The 17030-nt window shown below is 36.1% G+C and overlaps 1 protein-coding gene and 1 pseudogene across 1 annotated transcript; both read left to right on the top strand.

The window, feature by feature from the left end:
* The first annotated feature begins 4213 nt into the window (after nucleotides 1-4213).
* LOC106844122 (olfactory receptor 5G25-like) lies at nucleotides 4214-5068 on the top strand. Its single transcript, XM_014861425.1, has one exon. The coding sequence runs from the start codon at nucleotides 4214-4216 to the stop codon at nucleotides 5066-5068; it is 855 nt and encodes a 284-aa protein (XP_014716911.1).
* Nucleotides 5069-7097: 2029 nt separating this feature from the next.
* LOC139040898 (olfactory receptor 5G25-like) lies at nucleotides 7098-9543 on the top strand (annotated as a pseudogene).
* The last annotated feature ends 7487 nt before the right edge of the window (nucleotides 9544-17030 follow it).

Below are 17030 nucleotides of genomic sequence, written 5' to 3' on the forward strand. Positions count from 1 at the left end.
TGTTTCACATATAATTGAAATGCCCCTTTATAATAGTCACAAGACTGCTCTGTCAGCACAGCACTTGATGGACACAGGAGGTAGTAGGTCTGCTGTCTTGCTGGACACAGCAGGTTGGCAGTTCTGTTGTCCCAAGCTGGGTTGTCACAGGTGAACACAGCAATCAGTTCCTAGCCTAAGGAAAGATGCTTATCCTTTAGGAAATGCCAATGTGGTGGGAAGTTGTACCTTTATCTTAAGGGCATTTTTTCTTGCCATAGTAAATGTTTAAAGCAGATATACAATGCATGCTCAATGACCATGTGTGGCCCTTTTGGAAAAACAAAGTCAGGCCGAACTATGTTTACACCAAATGGCTTCCTTATATACTCCAATATAGCCTATTGCTTGCTATTTCTAGTTGTCATAGTCATAGGAGGTAAACTAATTCAATGTTAGGTAATGGTAATTGCTTTGAAGAAAAAGCAGGCTACAGAGAGAAACTGGATGAGAAGAGAGATGAGAAATGAAGAGAAAATGAGAAAGGAAAAGAGAAAGCTTCTGAGGTAGAATCCTGCTTTTCTTGTTCCAAGAATAGAAAGTGGACTGAGTGAGGTGGTGAGCGGTAGAAGAATCCAGATCTTTCTATTAATCCATTTCATTGTGCTCTTATGAAGCTTAAATGAGTTAATACTCTTAAAGCACTTTGAAGAATGCCTATATATAGTATAGATCTCCAGTGACTAGATTAATGTCCTGTGGCAACTTTTATATGGATAAATGTCACCTCTTTTCTGAAATACCTTGAAAGATTCCTTGTTGGTTACAGAAAGAAGTTCAGACTCCTTTGCCTAATGTTAAAATATTTATGAAGTTTGGGTCAAAATATATTTTTCTAATCTTATAATTTGAAATTTTCAACCACCAATGTGGATTACCTTTGTCTCTCAAAGATGCTGTCCAAATTTATAGCTCTGTATTGCAGCATAGACACTCCAGTCCACGTCATTTTTACTAACTTATAACTTAGCCTCTCTTTGAGATTCATCATGTCCAAGAGACTATTTCCAACACTGGCTACAATGATCCCTCTCTCCTAGTAACTCATGGGCAAATCACTGAGTCTCTAGTGCAGTTTTGTACCCAGGCTCCCTGTCTGATTGTAATCTCTCTGAAGCAGGCTCTGTTTTAGAATCTCAAATCTGCACAGTGCTATGGAGTGGTGCTCATTATGCAGTAATTGAAAAAAAACTGGTATTTCAAATTGTGTGTGGGTAATCCCAAAGGGAGAGAGAGATTTATTTTTGCATTACACTTGACTCAAAGTCTCCAAATTATTTCTCATAAAATAACTTTAATATCTTCTCTTTGGGACTGGTCTCCTGAGCTTCTGGTTCCTTGAAGGAGTTAGCTCCAATTTACACAACAGGCTTGTGGGAAAACCTCTGCTGTATGAATGCAGAATCGAGTCAATGAAATCCTTTTGAAAGTGCTATTGAAATGCATATGTTTCAGGATGGTACAATATATTGTTTATCTTTCTGGATATCAGAAGAAGATGAGAAGAATGACAAGTCATCATTTGCAGAGTAATTCATTTTCATTCAGGGCAAATTAATTTTGCAATTCACTTTGCCATAAGCAGGCAAACAATCTAGGGAATATTTCTTCAGACAGGTGAGTTAAGTGACTCCCTCAATTGCCTTTAGGAGGCCAGATATGGAAAATGAGTTAGAAACCTGGGAAAATATTATCTCTAAGATTATGATGAAGAATGATTTGGAACACATAATATTCAGTCCGTGTCTTTTGGTTTAAATGACACAACTTGAATGTACATTTTGGTGGCATTCTGTATTTGGCAAAGAGATACTGAGCTGTACTATGAGATTTATAGGCTCAGACAATGTTCCAATTAAGAACCATTGGCTTCTGTGGGTAAATTTCTTCACTTTTTCTAAATTGGACAGTATAAGTAGAAAAGAACTGACTGAAATTGTCATACCTTTCATGTCCATAGTCACATCAATACCTGAGATCATGATTTTTCTGTATTAGAATCTTTGTTTTGAGTACAGCTGGGGAAAATTAGTGTAATATGTATTTCCATAGTGAGAAACTTGTTTTCACACAGCCTTTCAAGTTGAATACAAAATTTGAAATATATAATAATTATCACTGATGGATATACTTCATCACTTTTGTTTACAGAGGCAGTTAGTTGAGATGATAGATGTCTATATTCTAGTTTAACCCTTATAAAATTTTTTCATATCCTTAGTTTATGACACATAAAATGCTTTGTTTACATCTTCCCTGAGTAATAGTTAATACAAATATATATGATCTGTAATGTATTTCTGAGTTTAGATAGTATGCAATTCTTGAAACATTTCACTACTAATGTGTAGTTTTTTCTGACTCATCTTAAATTTCACCATTCTGTCTTTTTTTTCCAAGCTCCATTGCCTCTGAGACTGTAGCAGGTGAGTGGCTTTTTCACTAATGTCCTGTTAAGCAAAACCGTTTTCAAGCTTTCTTTCCAGGAAAGAATGTTGTTGGATTTCAGTCAATGCTTCTCTATGGCACATCCGTTCAGGTTTTTGTGTGATTGTGCTACTGGAATCAGGATGATTATTTCAAGATCCAAAGTGGATGCCTCCCTCCCCCTTCTTCTCCTTCTCCTTCTCCTTCTCCTTCCTCTTCCTCTGCTTCTGCTTCTGCTTCTGCTTCTGCTTCTTTCGCATTGTTCTCACTATCCTTTCCTCTCCCTTCTCACTCACTTTTTTCCTAAAAATACTTTTCATTTTGAAATTAAGATTCACAAGAAGCTTCAAAGATCATACTTAGAAGCCCCACACATCCTTCACCACATTTTCCCCAATGGTTACGTCTTATGGAGCTATACTAGAACATCAAATCCAGGAAACTGACATTTGGATGATAAGTTCATATTCTTCTCTTTAATGTTATCGTATGTTTAGCTTTGTTTAACTAATGCCTCAATCAGTAGACAGAGCTATTCTGTCTCTACAAAAATCTCCATTGTGCTACCCCTTTATAGAGTCAACACGACCTCCTTCCCACCATTACTAATCCCTGGTGACCACTCACTTGTTCTCCAATCTATAATTTTGCCATTTTGAGAATGTTATATAAGCAGAATCATAGAGTTGTGAACTTTTGAGACTTTTTTTAACTCAGCCTAATAGCCTTAGATACATCCAAGTCATCATATGTATGATGTTTTGTTCTTCTTTATTACTGAGTAGTATTTCACAGTGTGGATACACCGCAGTTTGTTTAACCATTCACCTATGGTAAGACATTTGATTATTTTAAACGTTTTGCATTAAAAATAACTTCTATTAACAATATTATATAGGATTCCGTGTGCATATAAATATTCATTTTTCTGGTATAATTGCCCAGGAGTGCTCCTGTCATCCTTAAAATATTTATATTTCTCTCATAAGCACCTAATAACTCTACATGAATCACAACACTTAATATTTAAGAACTGGTCTATTCTTTGATGGACTTAAACTTCAATGTAGTTCAATGAAATACATGAGAATATACACCATGGATAAGAGGGAACATAGGCATTTTGGAAAAGGAGTCACAGAGGTTATACTGTTGAGGATTTTGCTAACTTCTAACTTTTCTTGTCTCCGCTTGCCCTCTTTCTTTAGACATCAGAACTTACTCCTTAGACAGCTCAATTACTTATTGCTATAGAACCCAATGTTATCAGAAGCAATTCACATCCCTAACACCTGTTTACCCTTAATCTGCTGTGAGAATAGATATTAGTCTGAATTCATTGAATTATCACAGTGCCTTTTTCAATGATGTGCTTTTTAAAATATTCTTGGTTCAAAGGTAAATATTTTTAGAAATATAATCTGGTGCAGTTAGAAGACTTGCCTTAGAAAATCTCCAATGTTCACTTCTAGGTTAAAATTCTATGATTCTATTCCAAAATCCCATTTCCAAGGAAGAAAGTGAAGGGCCCTGTGACGTATAGTGGCCTACTGAGGATCACACAAATATTTTTCAGATAGATAGCATGACTGCCAGGGGTAGAACTCAGGAGAGTTAAGTCTCAGGCTATCCTATTTAACTTAAAACAATAAAAGTTAAATACAGATTTAAAATTAAGAGGTCTTTAATTACGATTAGACTGCAGAGAAACTTCTTTCTCTTTCTCATGACAGATTAAATCAAAGAAATGGATTGTGGAAATCAAACTTTGGTGATTGAGTTTTTTTTCGTGGGTTTAACAAATCACTTCCAGCACCAGATTGTTCTCTTTGTGGTATTTCTCTTGATTTATCTCATCAGTCTTCTTGGAAACTTGGGAATGATCACCCTCATTTGGATGGACTCCCGACTCCACACTCCCATGTACTTTTTTCTCAGCCACTTGTCATTTGTGGATGTCTGCTCCTCTTCTGTCATTGGTCCCAAGATGTTGACTGACATCTTTGTGGAGAAAAAGGTAATCTCCTTCTGTGGTTGTGCTGCCCAGTTATGGTTTTTTCTTCAGTTTCTTGTGACTGAGTGTTTCCTCCTGGCTTCCATGGCATATGATCGATATATGGCCATCTGTAAGCCACTATTGTATACGCTCATTATGTCCCAGCCAGTCTGTGTGGAGCTGGTGGTAGGGCCGTATACCATGGGTCTTTTAATTGCCACAACCCATACGACTTTTGCCTTTCATCTGCCTTACTGTGGCCCCCAAATCATCAATCACTTCTTCTGTGACCTTCTTCCAGTTCTCTCCCTAGCATGTGCAGATACTCAGGTCAATGAATTTCTACTTTTCATCTTGGCTGGAGTTCTAGGAGTACTCAGTGGCGCCATCATCCTGGTCTCCTACATTTACATTGTCATTGCTATCCTGAGGATCCACTCAGCTGATGGGAGGCACAAGGCCTTCTCCACCTGCTCTTCACACCTGACAGCTGTCTCCATGCTTTATGGGACACTCTTCTTCATATATGTACGTCCGAGTTCTAGTTTCTCCCTGGACATCAATAAGGTGGTTTCAGTGTTCTACACATCAGTGATTCCCATGTAGAACCCCCTCATCTATAGCCTGAGAAACAAAGAGGTCAAGGATTCATTCAGAAGGGCATTTGAAAGGAAGAAGTTTCTTATTGGTAAGTAAACTTGAATACAATTGTTAGAACAAATTGAGAGTTAATAGGTTTTCAAGATGCAAGAACATAGGTTGAGTGTTGGGAGTCCTACTTTTATGTTGAGACATATTTTATTACTCTGTGTCATTGAAAAGTCATGCATTGTATTTAGGTTATGATTTTTTCATTTTGATTTTCTCATTTCTCATTTAGCAGGAATGAGTTTTAGAATTTTAAACTGAGATGAGTGGATTATTGAAACTCAAAACTTTAAAGGATGTTCTCAAGATTTATGACTAGGATATGAGGTCTTTTTAAAGTCCTAAATGAGTGTTAGAACCAGTGATTTAATAGTACGTCTGGTCTGCTTACAGGGTGTTGAGATATCTCAATTGTCTTTGAACATGATCTTTTCTCTTTAAACATAAACTATTAAAAATCTAGTATGGTCCAAAGGCAAAAACTTCCAGTTAAAGGATAAATAATTTCTAGGAATGTAATGTACAGAATTGTAGATATCGTTTACAATACTTTATTTTATGTTTGTAAGTTGTTAAAAGAGTAGATCTCAAAAGTTTTCTTCACGAGAAAACAAATTGTAGCTACTTTAAGTGGTTCATCTTAACTAAACTTTTTGTGGTAATCATTTTGCAATATATACATGTATCAAATCGTTATTTTGTACACCTTGGACTAATGCAATGTTCTGTATCTATTACATAGTATTAATACAACTGGAGAAAAAGTGAATTATTATTTAGTTTTTTATTGAGGTAACATTGGTTTATAACTTTATGCAAGTTTCAAGTGTGTACCATTATATTTTGACTTCTGTATACTACATCATGTTCACTACCAAATCTAGTTGCCATTCATCACTGTTCAATGTCTCCCTTTTCCCCTTTTGCCCTCCTCCCGTTCCCTTATCCTTTGGTAACCACCAATCTGTTCTCTACATCTATGTATTTGTTTGTTGTCATTGTTTTTCTATCTTCCACATATGAGTGAAATCTTAAGGCATTTGTCTTTCTCCAACTGACTTTTTCACTTAACATAACACCCTCAAGGTCCATTCATGTTGCCACAAACAGTAGGATTTCATCTTTTCTATGGCTGAGTGGTATTCCATTATATGCATATACCACATCTGCTTTATCCATTCAACATGATGGGCACTTAGGTTGTTTCCATATCTTGGCTACTGTAAATAATGCTGCAGTATAGGGGTGCCTATATCTTTTTGCATTAGTGTTTTTCTATTCTTTGGATAAATATCCACAAATGGAATTGCTGGATTATATGCTATTTCCATCTTAATTTTTAGAGGAATTTCCACACTCTTTTCTGTAGTGAGTGCAGCAATTTACATCTCAAACAGCAGTCTATGACAATTCTCCTATCTCCAAATCCTTTCCAACAATTGTTATTTCCTGTCTTTTTAGTGACAGACAGTCTTATTGTGTGAGGTGTTATCCCATTGTGATTTTGATTTGCATTTCTCCAATAATTAGTGATGTTGAACATCTTTTTATGTTCTTGTTAAAAAAGTGAATTATTCAAGAAGCATGTAACCACAGCACTCTCTGATACTACCTTTGCATTTGGAATAGATATTTTACAAAGGCCTTTTATATCCCCTATACGCTCTGCTCAGAGTAATAATTTGTTGGGATTTTGCCACTGTAATTACATGATTTTTGCTTTTGAAGTGCAAAAATGTATTGCAGTTCTTCAATAAAGTGTTGGTTATTAGCATTGTTATTTATTGATTTTTATATCATAGATAGGACATTAATACTATTTTTATACATAATGACCCTGACAGCCATGAGGAATTTATGGATTTCTAAGACCTCATATTTGGGTCCCACACTTTTGTTTTCTCCAGGTACAATATCCTTTCAACCATAATTTGGTGTTCTATTTTCTGGAAGATAGCAAGAAATACAGGAAATAAGAGGACAAACCATGTTTTGTACAATTGTAAGATTCACTGAGATCCACACTGTCTTATTTTGAACGCCTTCTTTAAAAGGTATTTAAATTTAGTCCACTGACTGTAAGGGAAACAGTGTATTTTTATATTGAAATTTTTTATTGACTTTTTTCAACTGAATCTAATACCCTTGGATGCATCCAAGTTGTTGCATGTATCAATTTGTTTCTCTTTATTACTGAATAGTATTCCATAGTATGGATATACCACAGTTTGTCTAACCATTCACCTATGGTAGGACATTTTGGTTACTTCAAATGTTCGGCATTATACATGAAGCTTGTTTCAACAAAATTGTACAGGTTTATTTGTGTGGACATAAATATTCATTTCTCTGGGATAACTGCCCAGGGGTGCACTCTGTCATCTTTAAAATATTTATATTTCTCTCTCAAGCACCTAAAAACACTAAGTGGGTCGCCACACCTATTCATTATTTAAGAACTGGGCTCTTCTTTGATGGACTTAAAACTTTGATGGAGTTTGACTAGCTTAATGGAGTTTGACTGGATAAGAGGGAACATAGGCATTTTGGGAAAGGATACACAGAGGATATGCACTTTTGAGGATTTTGAACCCTGTTACAAAGCTACCTTGTGTTATCTCAGCTTTCTCTCCTTCAGACATCAAAAATATGTTTTAGACAACTCAATTAAATATTCCTATAGAATCTAAGGAGTTGGGGAGGAAGTTACATCTTGAACACCTGTTTACCCTTAATCTGCAGTGAGAATAGGTATCAGTCTGAATTCATTGAATTCTCATAGTACCTTTTTCAATGAAGTGTTTCTTAAAATATTTTTTGTTCAAAGGTAAATAGTTTCAGAAATATAAACTGGCACAATTAGAGAACTTGTTTTAGATAATCCCCAATGTTCGCTACTAGATTAAAGTTCTCTTATTCTATTCAAAAATCCTGTTTCCAAGGAAGAAACAGAAGACCCCTATGAGGATTAGTGACTTACTCAGGATCACACATATAGTTTGTAGATAGACAGCATGACTGCAAAGAATAGAACTCAAGAGAATTAGGTGTCAGGCTATCCTATTTAACCCAAAAAAATAGAAGTTAAATGCAGATTTAGAATTAAGAAACATTTACTTATGAATTAGTTGCAAAGAACATTTTTTTTCTTTTTCTCATGACAGATTAAATCAGACAAATTAATTATGGAAGCCAAACTTTGGTGATTGAGTATTTTTGTTGTTGTTGTTTTTTGTGGGCGTGACACATCACTTCTAGCACCAGGCTGTCCTCTTTGTGGTATTTCTCTTGATTTACCTCATCTGTCTTCCGGGAAACTTGGGGTTAATCACTCTCATTTGGATGGACTCCTGGCTCCACACACTCATGTACTTTTTTCTTCATCACTTATCCTTTGTGGATGTGTGCTCCTCTTCTGTTATTGGTCCCAAGATGTAGACTGACATCTTTATGGAGAAAAAAACCTTTTTCTTTGGTTGTGCTTCCCAGTTATGTTTTTTGTTCACTTTGCTGTGACTGAATGTTTCATCCTGGCTTCCATAGCATATGATCGGTATATGGTCTTCTGCAAGACACTGTTGTCTACACTCATTCTGTCCCAGTGGGTCTGAGTGCAGCTGGTGGTAGGGCTTTCTACCATGGGTCATTTTTTTTTTTTTTTTAGATTTACACCTGAGCTAACATCTGTTGCCAGTCTTTTCTTCTTCTTCTCCCCAAAGCACCCTCAGTACATAGTTGTATATTCTAGCTGTAGATCCTTCTGGTTGTGCTATGTGGGATGCCACTTCAGCATCGCTTAATGAGTGGTGCTAGTCCACACCCAGGATCTGAAGTGGCAAATCCCTGGGCCACCTAAGGAGAGTGTACAAACCTAAAAACTCAGCCATGGGGCTGACCCCAGGGTGGATCTTCTAAGTGCCATGACCAATACAACTTTTGCTTTTCACCTGCCTTACTTTGGCCCCAATATCATCAATCACTTCTTCTGTGATCGTCTTCCTGTTCTCTCCCTGGCATTTGCAGCCACCCAAGCCAAACAGGTTTTACTTTTCACCTTGGCTGGGGGTCTAGGAGTTCTCAGTGGTGTGGTCATCTTGTTCTCCTACATTTCACATTGTCATCAGTATCTTGAGAATCTACTTTGCTGATGGGAAGCACAAGGCCTTCTCTACCTGCTCTTCACACCTGACAGCTGTCTCCATCCTTTATGGGAGACTCTTATTTATCTATGCATGTCCAAGTTGTAGTTTCCCCCTCAACATCAGTGAACTTGTTTCTGTGTTCTACATGGCAAAGATTCCCATATTGAAACCCTTCATCTAAGCCTGAGAAACAAAGAGGTGAAGGATTCATTCAGAAGGGCATTTGCAAGGAAGACATTTCTCATGCATAGGAAAATGCAGATACCTTTCATACTAAAGATTGATATTTAAAGATATGCAACATAGAAGAAGATGGGCTTTGTGTTGGGAGTCCTACTTTTATGCTAAGATTCAATTTTTCTTACTCTCTGTTATTGAAAAGTCACACAATGTCTTTAGGTTACAATCTTTCATTTTTAGTTACTCATTTCTCATTTAGCAGGAATGAGTTTTAAAACTAAACTGAGATGAGTACATTATTGAACCACAAAACTTTAAAAGATATTTTCAAGTTTTGTGACTAGGATTTGAGAGGTTCTTTGTTAAATCCCAAATAAATGCTATAACCATTGACAACATTACTTCGGTTTTGTGTACAAGGTGTTGAGATCCCTCAATTGTCTGTGATCTTGGCCCTCACTCTTTAAACATAAACTGTGAAAAAGTGCATTATGGTTCAAAGATAAACATTTCTAGTTTTAAGATAAATAAGTTCTGGGGATGTAATATACAGCATGGTGACTATAGTTGACAATACTGTATTGTATATTTGTAAATTGCTAAAAGAGAAGATATTAAAAATACTCTTCACAAGAAACAGACATTAATGTTATGACCTCACACACACAAAAAAAGTGTAGGGGCCGACCTGGTGGTGCAGCGGCTAAGTGCGCACGTTCTGTTTCCGCAGCCTGGGGTTTGCCGGTCCGGATCCTGGGTGTGGACATGGCACCGCTTGGCAAGCCATGCTGTGGTAGGAATCCAACATATACAGTAGAGGAAGATGGGCACGGATGTTAGCTCAGGGCTGGCAATCCTCAGCAAAAGAGGAGGATTGGCAGCAGATCTTAGCTCAGGGCTAATCTTCCTCAAAAAAAAAAAAAATGTAGTGGTGTAAGTTGGTTAATGTTAACTAAACTTGTAGTAATCATTTTGTAGTTTACATATACATCAAATCATTCTGTTGGTCACCTTGGACTAATACAATGTATTATGTCAATTATATAGTATTAATACAACTGGTAAAAATTGAATTATCTTTTACTTTTCTTTGAGGTAATATTGGTTTATAACATATAAATTTCAGGTGTACATCATTAAATTTCAACTTCTCTATATACTACATTGTGTTTAGCACCAAAAGTCTAGTTGCCATCCATCAGTGTACAAAAGTTCCCCTTTAGCACTTTCACCCTCCCTTCACTCCTTTCCCTTCTGCTATCTACCGATCTGTTCTCTGTTTCTATGTGTGTGTTTTTTGTTGTTGTTTTCTATCTTCCAGATATTGCTGAAATCATATGGTATACGTCATTCTCCATTCATCTTATTTCACTTAGCATAATACCCTCATGGTCCTTCCATGTTGTCAAAAATGGCAAGTCTTCATCTGTTTTTTTTTTTTTTAATGGTTGAGTGGTATTTCATTGTGCATATGTATGACATCTTCCTTAGCCCTTTATCTGTCTATAAGCTCCTAGGTTGTTTCCACCTTTTGGTTGTTTTAAATAACATTGCAATGAACATAGGGGTGCATATGTCAATTTGAATTGGTGTTTTTGTGTTCTTTGGATAAAGACCAACAAATGGAATAGCTGGATCATATAGTATTTTTATTCTTAATTTTTTGAGAAATCTCCATACTCTTTTCTATAGTGTCTGTACCTATTTACATTCCTAGCAGCAGTGTATGAGAGTTCCCTTTTCTCCACATGCTCTCCAATACTAGTTATTTATTGTCTTTTTAGTAATAGCCACACTGTCAGGCATGAGGCAATATTTCATTGTAGCTTTGAGTTTCATTCTTTAATAATTAGTGGTGTTGAACATCTTTTCAAGTGCTCGTTTAAAAAATGTACATTATTCAAGGAATATGCAACCACAGCATTCTCTAATATTACCTTTGTGTTTGGAGTAGACATTTTACAAATGCCTTTAATATCCCCTGTACTATCTGCTCAAAGCAATAATTCATTGGGATTTTGCCACTCTAAGTGCATGATTCATGCACGTAAAATGTGGAATGCATTGCAGTTCTTTAATAAAATGTTACTTATTACTATTGTTATTTATCGATTTTTATGTCATAGGCAGGAAATTAATTCTATTTTTACAGTTAATGGGCCTGACAACTATGAAGAATCAGTGGATTTTCCATCACCTCCTAATTTAGTCTCATACTTTTATTTTCTCCAGGTACAATATTCTTTCAACCATGAATCTGCATTTTATTTTCTGTAACATATCAACAAATCCAAGAAATAAAGGGATAAACTATGTTTTTGTACAATTGTAAGACTCACTGAGACCCACATTTTGTCTTATCTTGAAGGCATTATTTAAAAGGCATTTAATTTTGGCCCACTGACTTTAAGGATGTAAATATTCTCTAATGCCCTGGAATTTTGTTTTTCTTTATTTTGCTTATTTTTCACCATGTTTTCTGACAGTTTTGGTGTGTATGTTGGATAGTTTCTTGGTCAAAATGCTATTCATTCCAAGGAAATGAGAGTCAAAGAATACTACAACCAATAATAAACCAAAAAGATTTTTACATATGCCTTTTATGTGCCTGACATAATTTACTGTGTTTTATTCACATTGAAAGGAAAAGCCCTCATGGAATTTACAGGCTAGTGGAATAGAAAGACAAGTAAACAAACACAAAGATTAAAAAATGTTTGTAGGGGCTGGCCTGGTGGCACAGCAGTTAAGTTTGCCGGTTCTGGTTGTCAGCAGCCCAGAGTTCACCGGTTAGCATTCCGGGTGCTGACATGGCACAGCTTGACAAAAGCCATACTGTGGTAGGCATCCCACGTATAAAGTGGAGGAAGATGGGCATGGGTGTTAGCTCAGGCCCAGTCTTCCTCAGCAAAAAGAGGAGGGTGTGCAGTAGTTAGCTCAGGGCTAAGCTTCATCAAAAAAAAAAAAAAAAAAAAGATTTGTAAATCCATAGAAATTTCTGTGACAAAAATAAGCAAGGAACCAAAATACAGTGTAAAGGAGTATATTTTATCAGGGATAGTAAAGCAAAACCTCTTTAAAGAAGGTAGAAATTATGAAAGATAAAGTAATTCTGTTCATTGTATGGCTTTCCGTGAAGTCTGAATGCCACTATTTGGATCATAAAAGGAGAAAGGGTCCTGCAGAATAGTAACAGGCCCTTCTGGATATTCCAAAACAGAGGGAAAAGTTTTGAAGCTAATTTTTCTGATTCTCAGGATAATTTTTTAATTCATTTATATGATGTAAGTGTTTTGGAATTGGAGGATGTTGAAAGTAGGAGGACATTATGTAATGTTTCATTGGGAGAAGGAATTTACTATGAACCATATGACTACTAATAAAAATGATTCTTCTTCTGAACAGATTAAACTACTCATTGCTTTTTCACCAAGTGACTCTGCTGCATAAATTAAGATCTTCCTAGGCACTGTATGTTAGACTAATTGTGATCTGTTTCTTAGTTACTCCAAGTCCCCATGCGCCATGAAAATAAAACAAAACAAAAAGCTAATGCAGATTATCTTGGTAGTCTTCAACAGTGCTGATTCCTTTAGAAAAAAAAATCGCTGCTTAGGGTGCACTACCCTGAAATGGTGTGTACACCATCCAGAGGCTACCTCTGTGGAATTTGTTCAGTTATACTTTCAGTCTTATCTGGCTTTTACATTTTCTGTTTCCTCAAACTGGAGCCATGTTACAGTTCACTGTTTACCTAATGTAAGTCACTGCTCAAACGTCCTATCATCAAAGAGGCCATCTGGACCTCCTTACCTAAAATAATTATCTGTCTTTCCATATTTAAACCATTTATCTTTTTTCTTTATTATTTTTGCTGCACTTAGAAACACCCAAATATTTTTACTTGCTTGTTTATTGTGTGTCTCTCCGGACAGAAGATGAGATGTATGAGAGAAGGACGTCTTATGTTCATTACTTTGTGCTTAGCACCACAGTCAGGCATGTAATCCATGCTCAATATATATTTGTTGATTGAACAATTAATATATGGTCAATGGTATATTCTTTATTCCATGGAAAGTATAGTTTGACAGACAAAGTTTCAATGATCAACTCTGGCTATGTTTTCTTGGATGAAAGGTGTATCTGCAAAATGCAAAAATTCATCACAATTGAATGAACATGCATAGGTACCTAAAGACATAGAGCTTGGCTTGCAATATATAATAAAAAATTATAACTTTTAAAGAATGAATTGATTTTTTTTCTTTATAATTTTATTCCATATATCACTATCTGGCAGTTCTAGTGATAAGATATCAGAATGAGTTTTTTGGTAAAGCCTCATGTTTTGCATTTGTTCCTTGTGATATGTAGTTGTTTCGTTTTATAGACACCAATTTACTCTATTTATGTTTATAATAATACCCTGATTTCCCTTTGGAGACTTATTTCTCATGTACAGATTTCAGTCTTGGATGGATGTAACTGAGGTCCCTGCCTCCCACAACAAGGTATTGGTTTATGATGTAAGCTTGAAATATTTCTCTCTGGATCTTGAGATGTAATAAGAATGACAATGATAGAAAACTGATTGAATCTCCTTCATTTCAGCTAAAGTTCCTTGAGTAGATGGACAGTCACTGCCACCAGGACGCCCAGGTGCCCTCATCCTTGTCCAGTTTAGTCTGTTCTCTCATTGGTACACTGTGAGCCATGTAATATACTTCCTAGGAATTTCCTATTTCTGTTGCTTGCAACCAAGGAACTCTGATATATTGTCCAATTTTGCCTTCAAAATTATTCAGTGTTCATTTTGTTCTTTAATAATTTCTTCAATAAAATCTCAGTTTAGAATTGATTTTTTAGCATACCCCAGGAGAGCGGAATAGATTAAATTCAGGTATTATTTCTACTTAAAGTTTAGTTTAGGATCTCAGTCATTCTTAAATGATTCTATTTTGATGATCAGTTAACAGAATTCCATTTGCTGAATAATTCTGATAATAATTAATGTTGACTAAACTTCCACAGTGTACCAGGAAACATGTTATATGCTTTGTAGAATTATTATCTCTGATCTCTATACTATTATAGATTTCCACACAACTAGTATATTATCACAACCATTTTAAAGATGCATGTTCTCTTGTAGTCGTTTTTTACTATTGAATTAAAAATCACCACAAAGCTACTAACTTAAAAGTACACAAATTTACTACCTTGCAGTTTCCATGGGTGAGGAGTCCACGTCCATCATGGCCTGAATCTGCTCAGCATCACACGAGGCTGAAATCCACACGTTAGCAGTCTTGGCTCCTTTCTGGAGGCTCCAGGGAAGATTCCCTATCCAAGCTCATTTGTGTGTTTAACAAAATTCACTTCCTTGTGATTGTAGGGCTGTGGTGACCATTCCTTGCTGGCTATCAGCTACAGGCCTCTCTCAGTTCCTTAAGGCTGTTGGCATTCCTTCTCATATGCCCCCTCCATCTTCAGACCAGCAGACAAACATCTAGTTCCCACATTTCAAACCTCTCTGAGTCTTCTGTTCTCAGCTGGAGGAAGCTCTGAACGCTTACACGTCATCCAGGGTAATCTCCCTCTTCTAAGGTTAACTGTGCCATTTAATATAACATAATCACATGAGGGATGTCTCCCAAATTTACAGATTCCAGCTACTAGGGTAAAGATTAGAGATCTTTGCAGGACCAATTTAGAAATTCTGCTAAGCACACTGATGCTCACAGCATATACAGCTATCACAAAGACAAGTAATCAGAAAAGGGAAGTGTTGACATCCAAGCTTGTTCTTGCTGATGTATGATGTGTGTGGGACTGTGTGTGTGTTTTCTTTCCTGGGCCTGTATTTTTTATGTTTTGTGGGTGTTTTTCTGTTTGTTTCCACGTTAATACAATTATTTAAAGCACTGATTAGTGTAGAATATGTATTCTTTTATAATAATGCTATTATCATATATTTGCTGAGGATCTACTCAATCATAGACACTGCTCTAAGTGTTTTGTAAACATCTCATTTAATATTTTAGCTGCCATTAGTGGTATGACTTATTAGATCCACTTTACAGCTGGGGAAACTGAGGCTTCAGAGAACTTGAGCCACATACCTCAGATCAGGCATCTACTAAATGGAGGAGATGGTGTTTGACCCTACTCGGATTCCGCCAAATACTGATTCTTTTCATGTAACCAGGGTAAGGCCACTTAGCAGGGACAGCATATCATTCTTCTTTTTCTCTTTAATCTCTCTGGATTCACATATGTTTATTCTTCTAGAGAAAAATGAGGACAAATGATTTAGAAAGTTATTACGTAATAGGATAATTGCGATAAGATTTTCTAAAACTATGTAACTAAAATGAGTTTGGGGTAACGTTATCAAAGCTAATCACTTCTGCTCTCTCATGCAGTGTACTTTGGAAAGAGGGTATTTGCAAATGGATAAATTGATTCTGATAAGTAGCTTCTGTCCATTTTAGTGTATTTCCATTTGGAAATACTGATACACTTGGAATGAATTGGTTTGACAACAAGGTTCTTTCTGTGTAATTAGCATGCTCAATTTCTCAGCAACGCAGGAAACAGAAGGATATATTTAGGGGGCCTTTCATAATGTCAGTTCAATCCATTAAGGTATAATCCTTGACTTATTACAGTTTTGTTTTTTAGCAAAAGAAATAATGCACAAACAAAGAATACCGTATTTTGGCATTTCTAAGTGACAGAGAGAGACAAGAGAGTTGAAGAGCAAAGAGTGTAATTATTTTTGTCTATGAAGAATTGAGGAAGCATTCCCGTAAGGTTATAATTAAGCCATACCTTTCAGAACAGATGGAATTTTGACTTCTAATATTTCAGTCAGTTAGAAGGGGAAGTCAGAAGGGATGTAAAAGGAAGAAAGGATATATGGGTCTGGGAGGGAACGGCAAATCACTCAAGTCTGTTTGAATCTTATAATGCTCCTATAGTGGGGGAAGCTGTCAGTGTATGCCAAATAGGATGAAAGCAGCAACACTGAATTGAATCCAGACAAATCTTCCTGAAACATTGTCATGATTCTGAAGTTTATATTGAAATGCAAAGTGTCAAAAGTATTCAAGTTGCACTTGAAGAAGACAATCCAAGAGGGAAGTCTTCTTCTACTGGACATAGACTTACAAATGTATAGTAATTAAGACAGGATCAGGAATAGACAGATATCCCGATGATATAGAATAGAGAGTCCAGGTATATTAATCAATGTATGATAATAGCTTTATTATTAAGGAATATACCGATCCAATACATGGACCCTGCAATTATGACAAGGTTGATACTGCTGGTAGTGGAGAAAGAAAGGATTAAAAAAAATAATGTTGGATCCATTGGATGTCCACATGAAAACAAATGGAACTTTGCCTCCATCTCACAACACACACTAAGATCTTCTCCAGATGAGTTTGAGATCAAGATGTGAAAGTCAAGGAATTAAAGCACCTGGAAGATAATATAGAAGAATATCTTTATGACATATGTTTGGAATTTTTTTTAAATAGGCTACAAAAATACTAAACCTGAAGGGAAGTATTTATTCCCTGAAC

This window comes from Equus asinus, chromosome 17 (assembly GCF_041296235.1).
Source record: "Equus asinus isolate D_3611 breed Donkey chromosome 17, EquAss-T2T_v2, whole genome shotgun sequence".
Classification (NCBI taxonomy): Eukaryota; Metazoa; Chordata; class Mammalia; order Perissodactyla; family Equidae; genus Equus; species Equus asinus.